Consider the following 13,787-nt stretch of genomic DNA (forward strand, 5'->3'; position numbering starts at 1 on the left):
TCAAATCGGTGGTATTCTGCCGCAATGCCGGATCCAGCACAAATGCGTTTCACGTCAATGCATCTCCTATGGACGCGCGTCAAGTTCGGGTCACATGCGGTTGTGTATAACGCACACAACCGCATGTGACCGGAACTTGCCGCAAGTCCATAAGAAATGCATTGAAGTGAAATGCATTTGTGCCGTATCCTGCATTGTGGCAGAATAACGCTGATGTGAAGCCCACCTAAGCGTATCAGCAGCATGTAAACTTGTCTCATTTGCTGCCTTAAAGAAGTGTACATTTTATTTATAGGGAGTTCAATGAACCTATTGATCTCTTGTATAATAAATATATACATACAGTCATGGCCGAAAGTGTTGGCATCCTTGAAATTGTTCCAGAAAATGAAGTATTTCTCCCCAAAAAATTATTGCATTTACCCTTTGGTATACATGTTTATTTCCTTTGTGTATATTGGAACAAAACCTAAAACACAGGAGGGAAATAAAAGCAAATTGAACACGCAAACCCCTAATAATGGCCGGACATAATTGTTGACACCTTTCAAAAATTGAGAGTAAACAACATTGTTTCAAGCATGTGATGATCACTTTAACTCTTTTGCAGCAAGTAACAGGTATGGGCAATATGAAAACACACCTGAAACCAGATGAAAATAGAAGACGTTTACTCAAATTTTGCCTGTTTGTGCCACATTAAGCAGGGATAACAGAAAGAGGAAAAGACAACTCTCTAAGAACTTGAGATTCAAAATTGTTGAAAAATATCAACAATTTCAAGAGTACAAGTCTTATCGCCAGAGATCTTAATGTTTTTTTGTACACCGGTGCGCAACATAATCAAAACGTTTACAACCTATGGACCTGAACGGCAGTGAGAAATTGATGAAATGTTGCTGCGCAACATAGACCGGATGGTGGATAAGCAGCTCCAGTCAAGTTCCAATGGAATTCAAGCCATCCTGCAGGCTCAGGGTACATTAGTGTCAGCGAAAAGCTATTTGTTGACAGTTAAATGAAATGTAACACTATGGAACGAGACCCAGGAGGACCCCACTACTGACACAGAGACATAAAAAAGCTAGACTGCAGTTTTCCAAAATATATGCAAGTCAAAATACTTCTGGGAAAGCATCTTGTCAGTTGAGACCAAGACAGAGCTATTTTTAGTAAAGCACATCATTCTACTGATTACAGAAAACAGAATGAGACATACAACGAAAAGAATGCAGTATCTACAGTCAAATATGATGAAGGTTCAAATATGTTTTGGGGTCGCATCCTATGTCATGGATCTTCCAACAAAACAGCGACCCGAAACATACTTCAAGAAGCATCCAGAAATAGATGGAAACTAATTGCTGGATAGTTCTGAATTGGCCACAATGAGTCCAGAGCTAAATCCCTTTCATGACTTGATGAGAGATCTTAGAATTGCTGTTGGGAGAAGGCGCCCTTCAAATATGAGAAAGTGAGACCTGGAGTAGTTTGCAAAAGACGAGTGGTCCAAAATTTCAGTTGAGAGGCGTAAGAAGCTTGTACACACGAGAGAAAGAAACTTGTTTAACAAAACATGTAATTGCAATAATTTTCTGGGAGAAACAGTTCATTTTCTAGAACAATTTCTAGGATGCCAGTGTTTTCGGCAATGAAGGTGTGTGTCTTTGTGTCTGTGTCTGTGTGTGTGTGTGTATACTGAACTTATATGCGAAAACACTCTTATCTCTAAGACTTACACAATTATGTTTTATTCCTTTAGAGTGGCAGAATCTACAGAAGATGTTTCTCCACTTCGCCCCCCTCGTTTTATTCATGATGACGGGATAATTAGGCCTTACAATAAAAGCGAAGCTCAGGGATTGAGCTTGTTTGAGGTAAGTCTTTGTGGAGTTCTCTGGCTTTTTATCAGTAGACTGAGTAGTTTTACACCTTTGTTTATGTAGTAGAAGTAGGTCCCACGTCCCACATACAGATTTCCCTACCTGGGTAAAGCTTTGAGAATTCTCCCATGCACCAATACAATTTATGCAATGGACATTCACTGAAATCAGTGGCCCTGCTGAGTTGTTTGCCAGCATATTAATAATTCTACAGTTTAGGGCTGGTTATTCAGCACCCCATTGTTTATCTGAGCAAATTCCTATTCTTTTTTTTGTACTCCTCAATGAGTCCAACTTAATTTTAATTTCAATTCTGTGTACCAACTATTGAGCAAAACTAAAGTTGACTTAATTTTTTGTTTAAAGGTATACGGTCGCCTCCAAAACCGCTGTTTAGCTGCAAATATAATAGTAATCTGCAAGATAAATCACATCTAAATCCTGTCTGGCAGGCTTACTAAAAGAGGGGCTAATGGAAGAAAATTAAGTTATATTCTCACTGCAGCCACTCTCTTTCAGTCATTGAGGCAGTTTGCGTTGTCTGATAGACAGAATGGTGGTTTTTAAAGGAAGCAACAGAAATATGATAGTGAAGATGTAAATGTACATCTACTCAGCTCTGCTTTTTTATCTGTAGAATTTAAAGTAACACTAAGGTAAGACAGACTTAACTATTGGACGGTGAACATGAAAGGGTTAAAGAGGACCAACCACCAGGATTTTTCTATATAAACTAAAGCCAGTGCTATACTGGCACTATCATGCTGATTCTAAACATACCTTTAGCTGTGAGACTGGTTGTATAGTTTCTAAAATATAGGCAAGTAAAGTTTGTGAAATTCACTGTTATTTCATTGATCGCAGGTACAGAATATTTGATAGGTGGGTTGGGTTTTGCTAGTTATTCCCTCCCCTGTCTGCTGCGTGTCCTTCCTTCCCCCTGTCTCTGTTATTACAGGGGGGAAGGAGGAGGAAGAACAGGCAGGCAGACAGAGGCGGGCATAACTAGCAAAACCCAACCCGCCTATTAAATATTCTGTAGCTGGCTTTACTTTATACATGAAAATCCTGCTGGTTGGTTCACTTTAAGGGTAGAAAATGAAAATCTGTTTAATCCATAAAACTCTGCTGACTTTCATTCTAAAATCATCCACATTGTATTGTTCCATAGGAGAAAAAGTGTGCTACTGCTAGTATCCATCTCTACTACTACCTATGAAGGTGTATAATGTCCTGCAGTGAATGAATAAGAGATTTTCTAACTTTCTTTTCTATGTTCTTTCTTTTTCTCTCCTCCCATGCAGCAAGAATTGGAATGAAGGAGAGTAAAATATATTTTTCTTATCTTCATTCTGAGCTTCATAATTGAACTAGTTCATAGTTAGGGTGTATTTCAGGCCAAGGACTGAGACTCCTCCTTGTCTCAAACTCCATTACCTCCATCAGCTTGCACATTTATATTACATAACAAGTAAAGTTATTTCAAGACCATGATTCTTATCATTTGTATGTGGCATGCACAAAATAACCCAAGATGGGTGGACAGTTGTATATTACCTGTGCCATTTTCACTTTACCAAGTTTTGGTTGGTATAGACTTGTCGTATTATGTGCCTTTTTTTATTATTTTTTTTATTGACTTGATCAATCTACTTTATTTTCTGCTATCATTAATATCAATTCTTACACATATTTAGCTATTGTGTTGTTATAGCTCCTGAATACTCCAGGTAAATAATGATTATGGGGTTTGTCTTCTAAAGACAGCATATTTGTATATGTCTTGTTAGATCAAATGATGAGATCTAGAATAGAGAACTGATTATCAATGGAAGATCTGACATAGGATTTATCAGAAAGGCTAGCATATAATACTATATTGTGGCTTTATAGGCTCGACCCGTAGCGATTTGCCATACTTTCTCTATTTAACAAAAAAAATCCTTTCTAAAAGACATTCCCTTTAAGTCTCAACATTGTACCATAAAATAAAACTGAAAAACATAACTTGCGACGGGTAATGGTACCTATAGTACAAAATAAGAGGTGACATTTTCCGGAAAAAAAACCTTTTGTATAGAACAGTAGTTAACATGATGTTGTGGTTGTAAGTATTTGATGAAAGTAAATAGTCCATCTAAGAGATATTGACGTGTGATTTACCTATTACAAAGGAATATTCCCCATAAAAATGTGTACAGGAGGCATTCCCGCATTTTTCCATACTTTAAGTTTAGTTGTTAGGCTGGAGTCACACTTGTGTGTGACTCGTGCGAGTATCCGATCGCTCTGCCCGGGCCTGCCGCGGCTCTCCTGAGAGGAGCGGGTCAGCATAATAGAAATACATACAGCGGAGCCGCTCCTGGCAGAAGAGAAGCCAGCCGGTCCGGGTAGTGCGATCCGATACTCGCACGAGTCACACGCAAGTGTTACTCCAGCCTTATTGACATCCTCAAAAAGAAAGTCCTATTTTCATCTAATAGCCAATGTCTAACATGAGGATATTACATACAGTATATATTGTTCCTCTGTGTGAACAATGAGTTTACACCAGCGCCATACAATGGCATTTTTTGTTGTAGATTATTATTTCACTCAAAAATAGATATCCTATCGCACTTCCACCGAATTATGTATTACTGTCACTTTTCAATAGAAGAGAAATGTGCATATTCAGCATGGATATACAACCTTCCTATCAAACCTTCATCTCCAATATATCATATTCTAGAAGTGTTACCCATCAAAATGTTTATAAACTGTGGCAACCTATTTGCATGGTTAAATATACTTTTAGAATAATTTAAATCTATCTTCTTGGAATAAGTGTTATAAAAGTCTAATTTTCTGTGCATAGATTTTGGGCTACATTTAAATCAAGAATGTGCCTGCTGTGTTTAAAGAGAAAATAACCAAACCACACATCTTAAATTTCTCTTATTCGAACACTCAGGAACTACTTACTCATTTGTAAAGGTTGGTAGTTGGTTACAACTTCTGAGATGGAGATGTTACTATTACTTTTTTTCTTGAAATAGCCACCAATAGACTGTCTTAAAGCACAAGTGTATACTTTCTAAGCTTTCCTACGGTGTTTGATATGTTCCAGGGGCAAATATACCTTATACATATATGGAACCTGTGAAGCTTCCAAATTGCAGGTTATAGTTTGATTCTTATATTTAGGTTAAGCTATTAAAATAAATTTGTGAGAGTCCAACTATATCGGCACCCTATCAAATCAGCAGTTTGAAGAGGCTGCAACTAGTAATGGCTGGACCCGAACTGTAAAACTACGGATACGTGTGGTTTCAGAAGTATCTGGGTGCCGGGCCTGAAGTTCTCAGGGAACTCCGGCTAGTGATCTGGATCTGGTAACTCGGGAAATTAGGGAAAATAAAGTAAGCCCCCAGCCATGCCACTTATCTTGGCGCTGTATGAAAACAAGAGGAACTGCATGGGGCTTTTTTATTTTACATAGAATTGAAATAAATAATTTAAAAAACTGCCTGCGCCCCCTCCCCCAAATTTTGATACCCAGTCATAATAAAGCCAACAGCTTGGGGCTTGTATTCTCAGGCTGGGAAGACCCATGCTTAGTGGGCCCCCTCAGCCCACAAATAGCAGCCTGCAGCCACCCACGGTTGTTGCATCCGTTAGATGTGACAATCCTGACACTTTATGTGGCTGTTCCCCAGTGCTCTGGTATGGTGACTATCTGGGTAATAAGATGTTAATAACAGCCAACAGCTGCCACTAAGCCCTAGATTAGTAATGGAATGCATCTGGGACACCCCCCCCCCCCCCCCATTATTAAGCTGTAAGTGAACAAAAATAAACAAACACAGAAAAATCCTTTAGTTGACATACAATACAGAAAAACTCCTTCTTTCATCAATTTATTAACCCCAAAAACACCCAGATCCGACTAATTCACACGAAGTCCCACAATGATTCTAGCTACATCTGAAGTGACAGGGGGCGGCCATAGAACATGACCACCATCTGAATATTTTCCCTAGATTAGACAACCCCATTTCGTGTACAGGTTTCTAAGTGTACAGTGTGTAAGGCCTTGACCATGATTGCCTTTGTAATTCCTATATACTTGGTACATTCTTTATGGAATAATGTAAGAACATACAGTAGATCACAAAAATAAGTACATCCTTCACATTTTTGTAAATATTGTGTTATTTCATGGGACAACATTGAAGATATGACACTGTAACAATGTAAACTAGTCAGTGTACAGCTTGTATAACAGTGTACATTTGGTGTGCCATCTAAATAACTCAACACACAAACCTTAATGTCTAAACCGCTGACAACAAAAGTGATTACACCCCTAAGTGAAAATGGCAAAATTGTGCCCAAAGTGTCAATATTTTGTGTGGCCACCATTATTTTCAAGCACGGCCTTAACTCTTTTGGAGTTCATTAGAACTTCACAGAAGCCACTGGAATCCTCTTTCCACTCCTCCATGATGGCATCACGGAGCTGGCGGATGTTAGAGACCTTGCACGCCTCCACCTTCCATTTGAGGATGCCTCATTCTACATTGTATCAATGTTGTCCCATGAAAAGATATAATAAAATATTTACAAAATTGTGAGGGGTGTACTCACGTTTGTGATATACTGTATTAGACTTTCTACTGCCGTTTCTGCACTGAAGCACAATATATAATCAGTTTAATTAAGAACATATTGATATTAAAAATTATCTCTATGATCTTTTATGAGAAGTGTAGTTTTCAGGAATAAAATCAAATAGCCTGTGAGAACTCCTTACAAGGCCATTTCTCTGTGTAAGTAAAGAGAACCTGGTAACATTACCAGGGAATATTAAGCACAGTAGTCATTACCACTTAGTCCCTCATTACAGTCAGCTATATCTTCTCTGGGCTGCAGCGGCTATTGAGAGAAGAAACTCTATTTAAAAAGAGGGGGTCACTTTTCTTCTACTTCTCATCAGCCCACTTGTCGATATTCCTTGTTGCCCTTATTTAGGAGATCCAGAAACTGTTGACAGATTCTCTGCATCATCATATATTTTTTTTTATGGTTGCTCAAATGCAGGGGTGGGCATATCAATGGTGCAACCTGTACAGCCGCATAGGGACCCAAGGGTTAAGAGGGTCCCATTTCCACATGAGGAATTTTGCATTATCATGAACTATTGGACTGCACAAGGCCCATATATTCTTGCACGAGGGCCCTCTTCTGTTTGTGTCCGTCAATACTCAAATGCAATTTGCTGTTGAACGGCCTTGTTTCAAATATTCAGTTTTCACATTTGTTGTTCCATTAACTTTGTTAGAAATTCATTTATGGATATATACAGGAAAATAAAGGACCAATAACCTTTTTAATTTTTTTTTAAATGATGATAAACTTATATGATCTCTTAATTACAAGTTGACTTCTGTTGTAAGTATAATATGTGTAACAATGTTACTTTATACGTATGTGTGCTGTAATGTTTGTGTTTATGGTAATATTGAAATTAGAAATTTGTCTTATGTCTCTCAATGGAGCAATAAACAAAATTTCTGAACTTTACTTTTTATGCCTAATTTTTCCTAGACTAACTGGGTTTATAAGTTGTGCATGCTGCCGACCAATGTTTCATCTGGTTTCAAACTAATTTCCAACTTATTTTGATTTTTCAAAATCAGTTAAAGGGAGCCTGTCAGAAACTTTTATCTCCCCCAACACCATTTATACATTTGTGTAGGCCCTTAGAAGATAAGCCGGTTGATCTTTTTATGACCCCAGAGTGGTCCTCCTGCAGGGAAAAATTTTATTTCGACGTCCTATCTGGAAGTGCATTAGGGTGTGACGATGCTTTTCTAGTTTGACATTCTTACTCTGCATTTCTTACCTATCCTACCTAGAAGCCCTCACCTGTGGATGATTGATAGGTCAAGCTCCGTGTACCAGATGACTTGTCGATCAGCCGGAGGGGGGGGGGGTAGGGCTCTGTCATGTAGGAGATACATAATGAGGCTGAGCAGCTAGAAGTGCATTTTCACACCCCAATGCATTTCCAGACATTTCAAAACACTGTTTCTCACTCCTAGAGCAGTGCTTAGCAGTCATGAAGGGATTGACTAGCTCAACTATTAAAGGGCTACACAATCATATTAATGATTTATTGGGTAAAACTTAGAAAGGTTTCCTTTAACGCATTTTGCAGTGTTTTGGTTGGTTGTGATATATTATGGGTTACTCTCTTATATGTGTGGCCATCTTTTCTAGCAAACTATTACATCACTGGTGTGGAATAAATAATCTTTATTAACAGTTAATATCGTTTTAAAATTCTTTTTATAAAAAGTAAGAAAGTATCAAAATGAAGAATAGCTCATTCCCATAAACAGCATGAGCATACTGAATGAGAATCCTCTATCTTAATGTTGACAAAATGGACACTTAAAACAAAAATGATAAAAGGATGTCAAAGAAAGGCCTGATAAACAGAAAAAAGTAGAAAATAATATAAATAAAAGTTGGGTTAGGTTCAGACATGTATAATCTTAATATTAACATTACAATTTTATGAGCTCTGCTATAGAACAAAATATCTTGAGTCCAAATATATTGTCTTCTCCTCCTGAGACTGTCTGACAGTGTCAGCTTGTACGGAGCCTTGAGAGATCTCAGCAGTGAGGGTGGCCACTGAGGGGTTATCAGTGAGGTTAGGTGGGCGGATGTTAGGTTACATTTTTTATAAATTATGATGCAGACATTAGTGTTCAAAGGAAATACAGAATCATCAGCATAGTGGATGCAACCCAGCGACTCTTGCATATTCCAGGTGTGTGGCTAAATATATAGAACCTCTTAAACTATTTTTTTTTCCATATGACATCAATATTGTTCTTTTTTTTTTTTTTATATTGTAGAATTCCAGTATAAAAAAAATGGACGGAGAAATCTACAGATACTGCTGCAGCTTAAGTAAAAGTAGGAACGTCAACCTTGTGGTGACCAACAGGTTAGTCTTCTGTTATCATCCTTAAATCAAAAAGTAATCTCTTCATTAGGATAGTATGTATTTTACTGCTTAGCGTGGAGGCAGATGAGAGCTATTGAAAGTATACCTATAAACAAAATGAAAACTTGTCCTGAGCAATAAACAAAATTTCTGAACTTTACTTTTTTAAGGTCAGTCATTTTCTGTCTTGTTTCTGTCCAAAACGTGCTATCCTCAGTTACTGCATAAAAAAAGTTGATGGCTTTGTTAGCCCTTTTATACATTTTTTTTTTATCAATTGTGGCCTTAATTAGACCTAAAAACATTATATAAAGGAAGTAGAAAACTTAAGCCATTCCTAAACTACATGTAATGCTAAAGGTTTACATTATGTACTAATAATAGAGTTAACAGTGTTTTGATATGGACTCATCAACATGAGAATTTGTCTATCTTTCACTGTAGCCCAAATTCAGACGCCAACAGTGAAGGGACCCCAGTACATGATGTATGTCTGGCCACCTTTTTCTGTTATATTCCAGTCATATATACACATAAACATTAGAGATGGGCGAATTTATTTGAATGAAATTGAGTTCTAATGGAACTTTACAAAATTCCATGTTCTCCAGAATACAAATATTTTATAATTCGCTTCTCATGAATTAACAAGACGGAAACCTCATACAACAGTGCAGCTTGTGGCTAACTGTTGGACTTTCTACCTTCCATACCATACATCCTAAGTTTAAATCCCACCAAATAAAAACTCTACAAAAAGCAAAAAATATTAATTTATGAAAGTGTGCGTACAGACAGACTAGAAGGGCCTTCCTCACAACACCGTTTCCTCAGATTTTAATCAAAAATAAAATAAGAGAAAACTCTGTATATTTGAGTAAAACACTTTTCATGACCCTGGTCTTATAACCACATCTGTAGTTTGTGGCTGGCAGACAAGAGTCCTGTGACCCTCCTCCTGCCTTTGGGCATCATCAGCGCATTTTGCTGATTAGTAAACCCAGAGCTACATCATCATTGCGGCATAACATGCATGCTGTTACTCCAGACCTATTTGTCAGAAGAAGAGCCATGGATTCCAGCAAGTAGGAAAAAGTGCACTAAGCTCTGGTTTGGTAACCTCAAACTACCCTCTAGCTATTGGACCAAGGTCATGCAAATCCTTTTGGTTACTTCAAGAGAACACAGCAGCATGCAGAAATTACTGTGGTTACCATCAGAATCAATAAAGTTGACTGATACTGACAAGATTCAAATTCACCAAATTGTGCAGGCTTCACCAGTGAATTTATTCTCTGCAAATTGAATGTCTCCTATTATGCTCTGGGGTCTAGAAAGACCATAGAAAATAATGAGCGTAAGATGTAGGGGAAAAAAAAAACCCTTGCTCACTCTAGTGTTGAGCAAGTAGTTAACTATTCGTACTCACTATGCTGTTAGTGAGTACTGTCCGCTACTTGCATATTTGTTACGAATAGCGGGCGCAATGTAAGTCAATGGGAAATACTCACTAAGTAGCGAGTAACCCAAAAGCCGTACTTTTCGTGCGAGTAGCGAATAGTACAGTTTTCGGGTTACTCGCTACTTAGCAAGGATTTCCCATTGACTTACATTGCGCCCGCTACTCGTAACAAATATGCAAGTAGCGGACAGTAGTCACTAACAGCATAGTGAATACGAATAGTTAACTACTCGCTCAACACTACTCACTTCCAATGCCTACTGTACCTGTACTGTCCTTGACGCCTCTTCTTACCACCAACATGCCTTGAAGATGCATACATTTTCATGCTAGGCTGGGGCTTTCAGCCTATAGCTCACACCATAAGGTTGTGGTGCACACCTTGACGTTGTCGCAACCTTGCTACCTGCCGGAAGTCCCAACCTACAGTACACGTTGTAAGGATATCGGTGTACATCACAATGTCTCTGCAACCTTATGACACACACACACATAAAGACATCTATGCCCAGCGTGAAGATCCCTGATTTATTCACATTGGCGGCTGTAAGAAGAGTCACTGAGGACCATACAGGGGAGACTGAACAGGTGAGGTGAGTTATCAACCTTTTTGTTAGCCCTCTGCGGTTCAGCAGAATGACAGCCAGTCTACTGCCATTTTGCAGAATTTGCACAAAGCAAGTTTAAAAATTTTTAAATTGGCTTGGACCAGCTGTAGGCTGGACGCCCCCCCGTGGGCCTCTGTGCATCTGATCCGGCTGCTCATGTGGTAGTGTGTCACTGGCCTTGCAATTAGTCAAGGTTCCAGGCCAAAATTATATCTTTCATTTGTCTATTGAACTCAATATATTATTAAAATAAGCTAAGAAAAGTGTATTCAGAACAAGACTTGTGTAACATATGATGATTTCTGTCAAAACTGTAGTAAATGCTCAATGTGACATTTATCTTTTCATGGTTCTATTTCCACTAACAGGAGAATTATGAGTGTTAAGGAAGTGGAGATTTTGGGACATACAAGTATAGATTGGGATTACTGCTTTGACGATTTTATGCAACCACCAACAGTGGAAGAGAATACATTGAATCTCTTTGTAAAGGTTTGTGAAAACTGTTATCGAAGATGCTGGAGAATAGATGGTGACTGAAGGAGTTCTTGCTTTTTTTTTTTCTTTCTTGAAAACAACTCCTTCTTTAGGTTGAAAGCACATTAAGCATATTACTTGCAGATTTGCTATTCCAATTTTATAGCCGTAAATTTACAGGATTATACTACCAGCAATGTAGATGATATTTAACAAAACTCATATAAAGACTACAGATATTATCCTTATGTAATTTAATATGCAGTGTAGATTTTCAGATCCGTAGAATGTCCAGTCCTTCAGCACAATTCCTTTCTGAGTTCATCCTTGCAATACATAGTGAAGTCTATTAAGATTCTGAAACAATAATCCGTAATAATCATTAAAAATCGCAGCAGATTTGCTAGCACGAAGTCCACCGTGTGTGTGTGTGTGTGTGTGTGTGTGTGTGTGTGTGTGTGTGTGTATGTATATAGCCTTAAAGTACATTGTCAATAATTTGTATATTTATCACATAAATTCCTTACATCCACCAAGTAATAAAAGTACAGAGTTCATTAGTACTAAATCCAAAGAATTAGGTCGGTTTCACACATCCGGCTTTTCGCCGGATCGGCGCACGCCAGTACAGTGTATACAGTACATTGGCAGTGCCACAACTTCCGGGTCACATGCTCCGGTCAGATGACAGCATGTGACCGGCGCTTGTCGCGCTGCCATTGTACTGTATACACTGTACTGGCGTGCGCCAAATCCGGCAATACAGCGAAAAAACGGATATGTGAAACCGGCCTTAGCTAGACATGAGACGTCAAATGTTATTGGAAAATTCTTTTGAATGCTGTCATTATAATTATCATGTCAATGTGCCAAGCAATTGTTAAGGATCACTGCCTGTGATTGTGCCTTTGCACTGCTGTGAAGAGCTGTAACTGTTCGTTGTTGTGGCACCTCATAGATGACCGCAACTGACTGGATGCCGAGAGGATATAATAATAATAATAATAATTTTATTCATTTATATAGCGCTATTAATTCCACAGTGCTTTACATACATTGGCAACACTGTCCCCATTGGGGATCACAATCTAGACTCCCTATCAGTATGTCTTTGGAGTGTGGGAGGAAACCCACGCAAACACAGGGAGAACATACAAACTCCTTGCAGATAGTATCCTTGGTGGGATTTGAACCCAGGACCCTAGCGCTGCAAGACTGCAGTGCTAACCACTGATCTCCGGGCCACCCTTTCATTCATTCATTTCAGGATATAACTTGATTCTCTCCCTGCATGTAAACCTTCTTCTCAACAGCTGCATATATTTGTTAAGGTGTTCACCACCCCAAATATTTTTTTTTTTTTTTTACAGCAATTGAAAATCTTAACAGTTTCATATTTTTATATATATATAGATATATAAATATATAGATATATAAATATATATATATATATATATATATATATATATATATATATATATATATAGATATATATATATATATATAGATATATATATATATATATAGATATATATATATATATATATAGATATATATATAGATATATATATATAGATATATATAAATTTGTATTTTTTTATGGTGTAAAATCTGAAAAATAATGTAAAGTTTGTATATTTTTCACTTTTAAACACTAGGGGAGCAGCTGTTCGTAAAAGTCTAGTATACAACTAACCTGCTTTACAAAACTGCAGTAAATATGAGTGGGATCTGCTCACATGCGTGATGTTGTGATGTCTCCTCTTCTCCCCTTCTAGACATTTGGAAAAGGAGAGAGGAGGTTAAAATTTCGGATCACTGTTCGGCGTAATTTTTTTTATTTTGGGGTGACTGCAAAGTGATATTGACACAAGAAAAGTGTAACAGCCAGTAGCACCAACTAAAAGAATTGGCGCTGTCAGCTTTCCTCTGCTTCATACAATGGGGTTAGATAAACAAATTGTACCACGTGCTGCGATTAGATAAGTGGAGTGTAGCACATGCTATGACTACACACAGGGCTCAGTGGAGTATATCACATGATGGGATTAGGGTACTTTCACATGTGCGTCGTTTGGCATCCGTCACAATGCGTTATGTGACGGATGCGTTGTAAATAGTGTGATTAAAAGGCAACGGATTCCTGTGAAATAATGCGTTGTGTTAGTTTTCTTTAGCCGAGAGATAGAGCCCCCATCATCACCGCACACACTCCGGCACTAACGCCCCCATCATCACTGCACACACCCCGGCACTACCGCCCCCATCATCACTGCACACATTTGTACTACTGCCCCCATTATCACTGCACACACGCAGGCACTACCGCACCCATCATCATCACACACACCAGC

The 13,787-nt window shown here is 38.2% G+C and overlaps 1 protein-coding gene across 4 annotated transcripts in view; it reads left to right on the top strand.

Moving 5' to 3' along the window:
* Positions 1-13,787, top strand: part of VPS13C (vacuolar protein sorting 13 homolog C) — a 492,503-nt gene that overhangs the window by 457,191 nt on the left and 21,525 nt on the right. For 3 of the 4 annotated variants that reach the window (XM_075345525.1, XM_075345526.1, XM_075345527.1), the window contains 3 exons: positions 1,763-1,877; positions 8,795-8,886; positions 11,325-11,448. In XM_075345525.1, coding sequence (XP_075201640.1) covers positions 1,763-1,877; positions 8,795-8,886; positions 11,325-11,448 — 331 coding nt within the window. Of the gene's footprint in view, positions 1-1,762; positions 1,878-3,187; positions 7,449-8,794; positions 8,887-11,324; positions 11,449-13,787 lie in introns of those variants that run through there. The other variant, XM_075345528.1, reaches the window with a different exon arrangement.

This window comes from Anomaloglossus baeobatrachus, chromosome 4 (assembly GCF_048569485.1).
Source record: "Anomaloglossus baeobatrachus isolate aAnoBae1 chromosome 4, aAnoBae1.hap1, whole genome shotgun sequence".
NCBI classification, from domain to species: Eukaryota; Metazoa; Chordata; class Amphibia; order Anura; family Aromobatidae; genus Anomaloglossus; species Anomaloglossus baeobatrachus.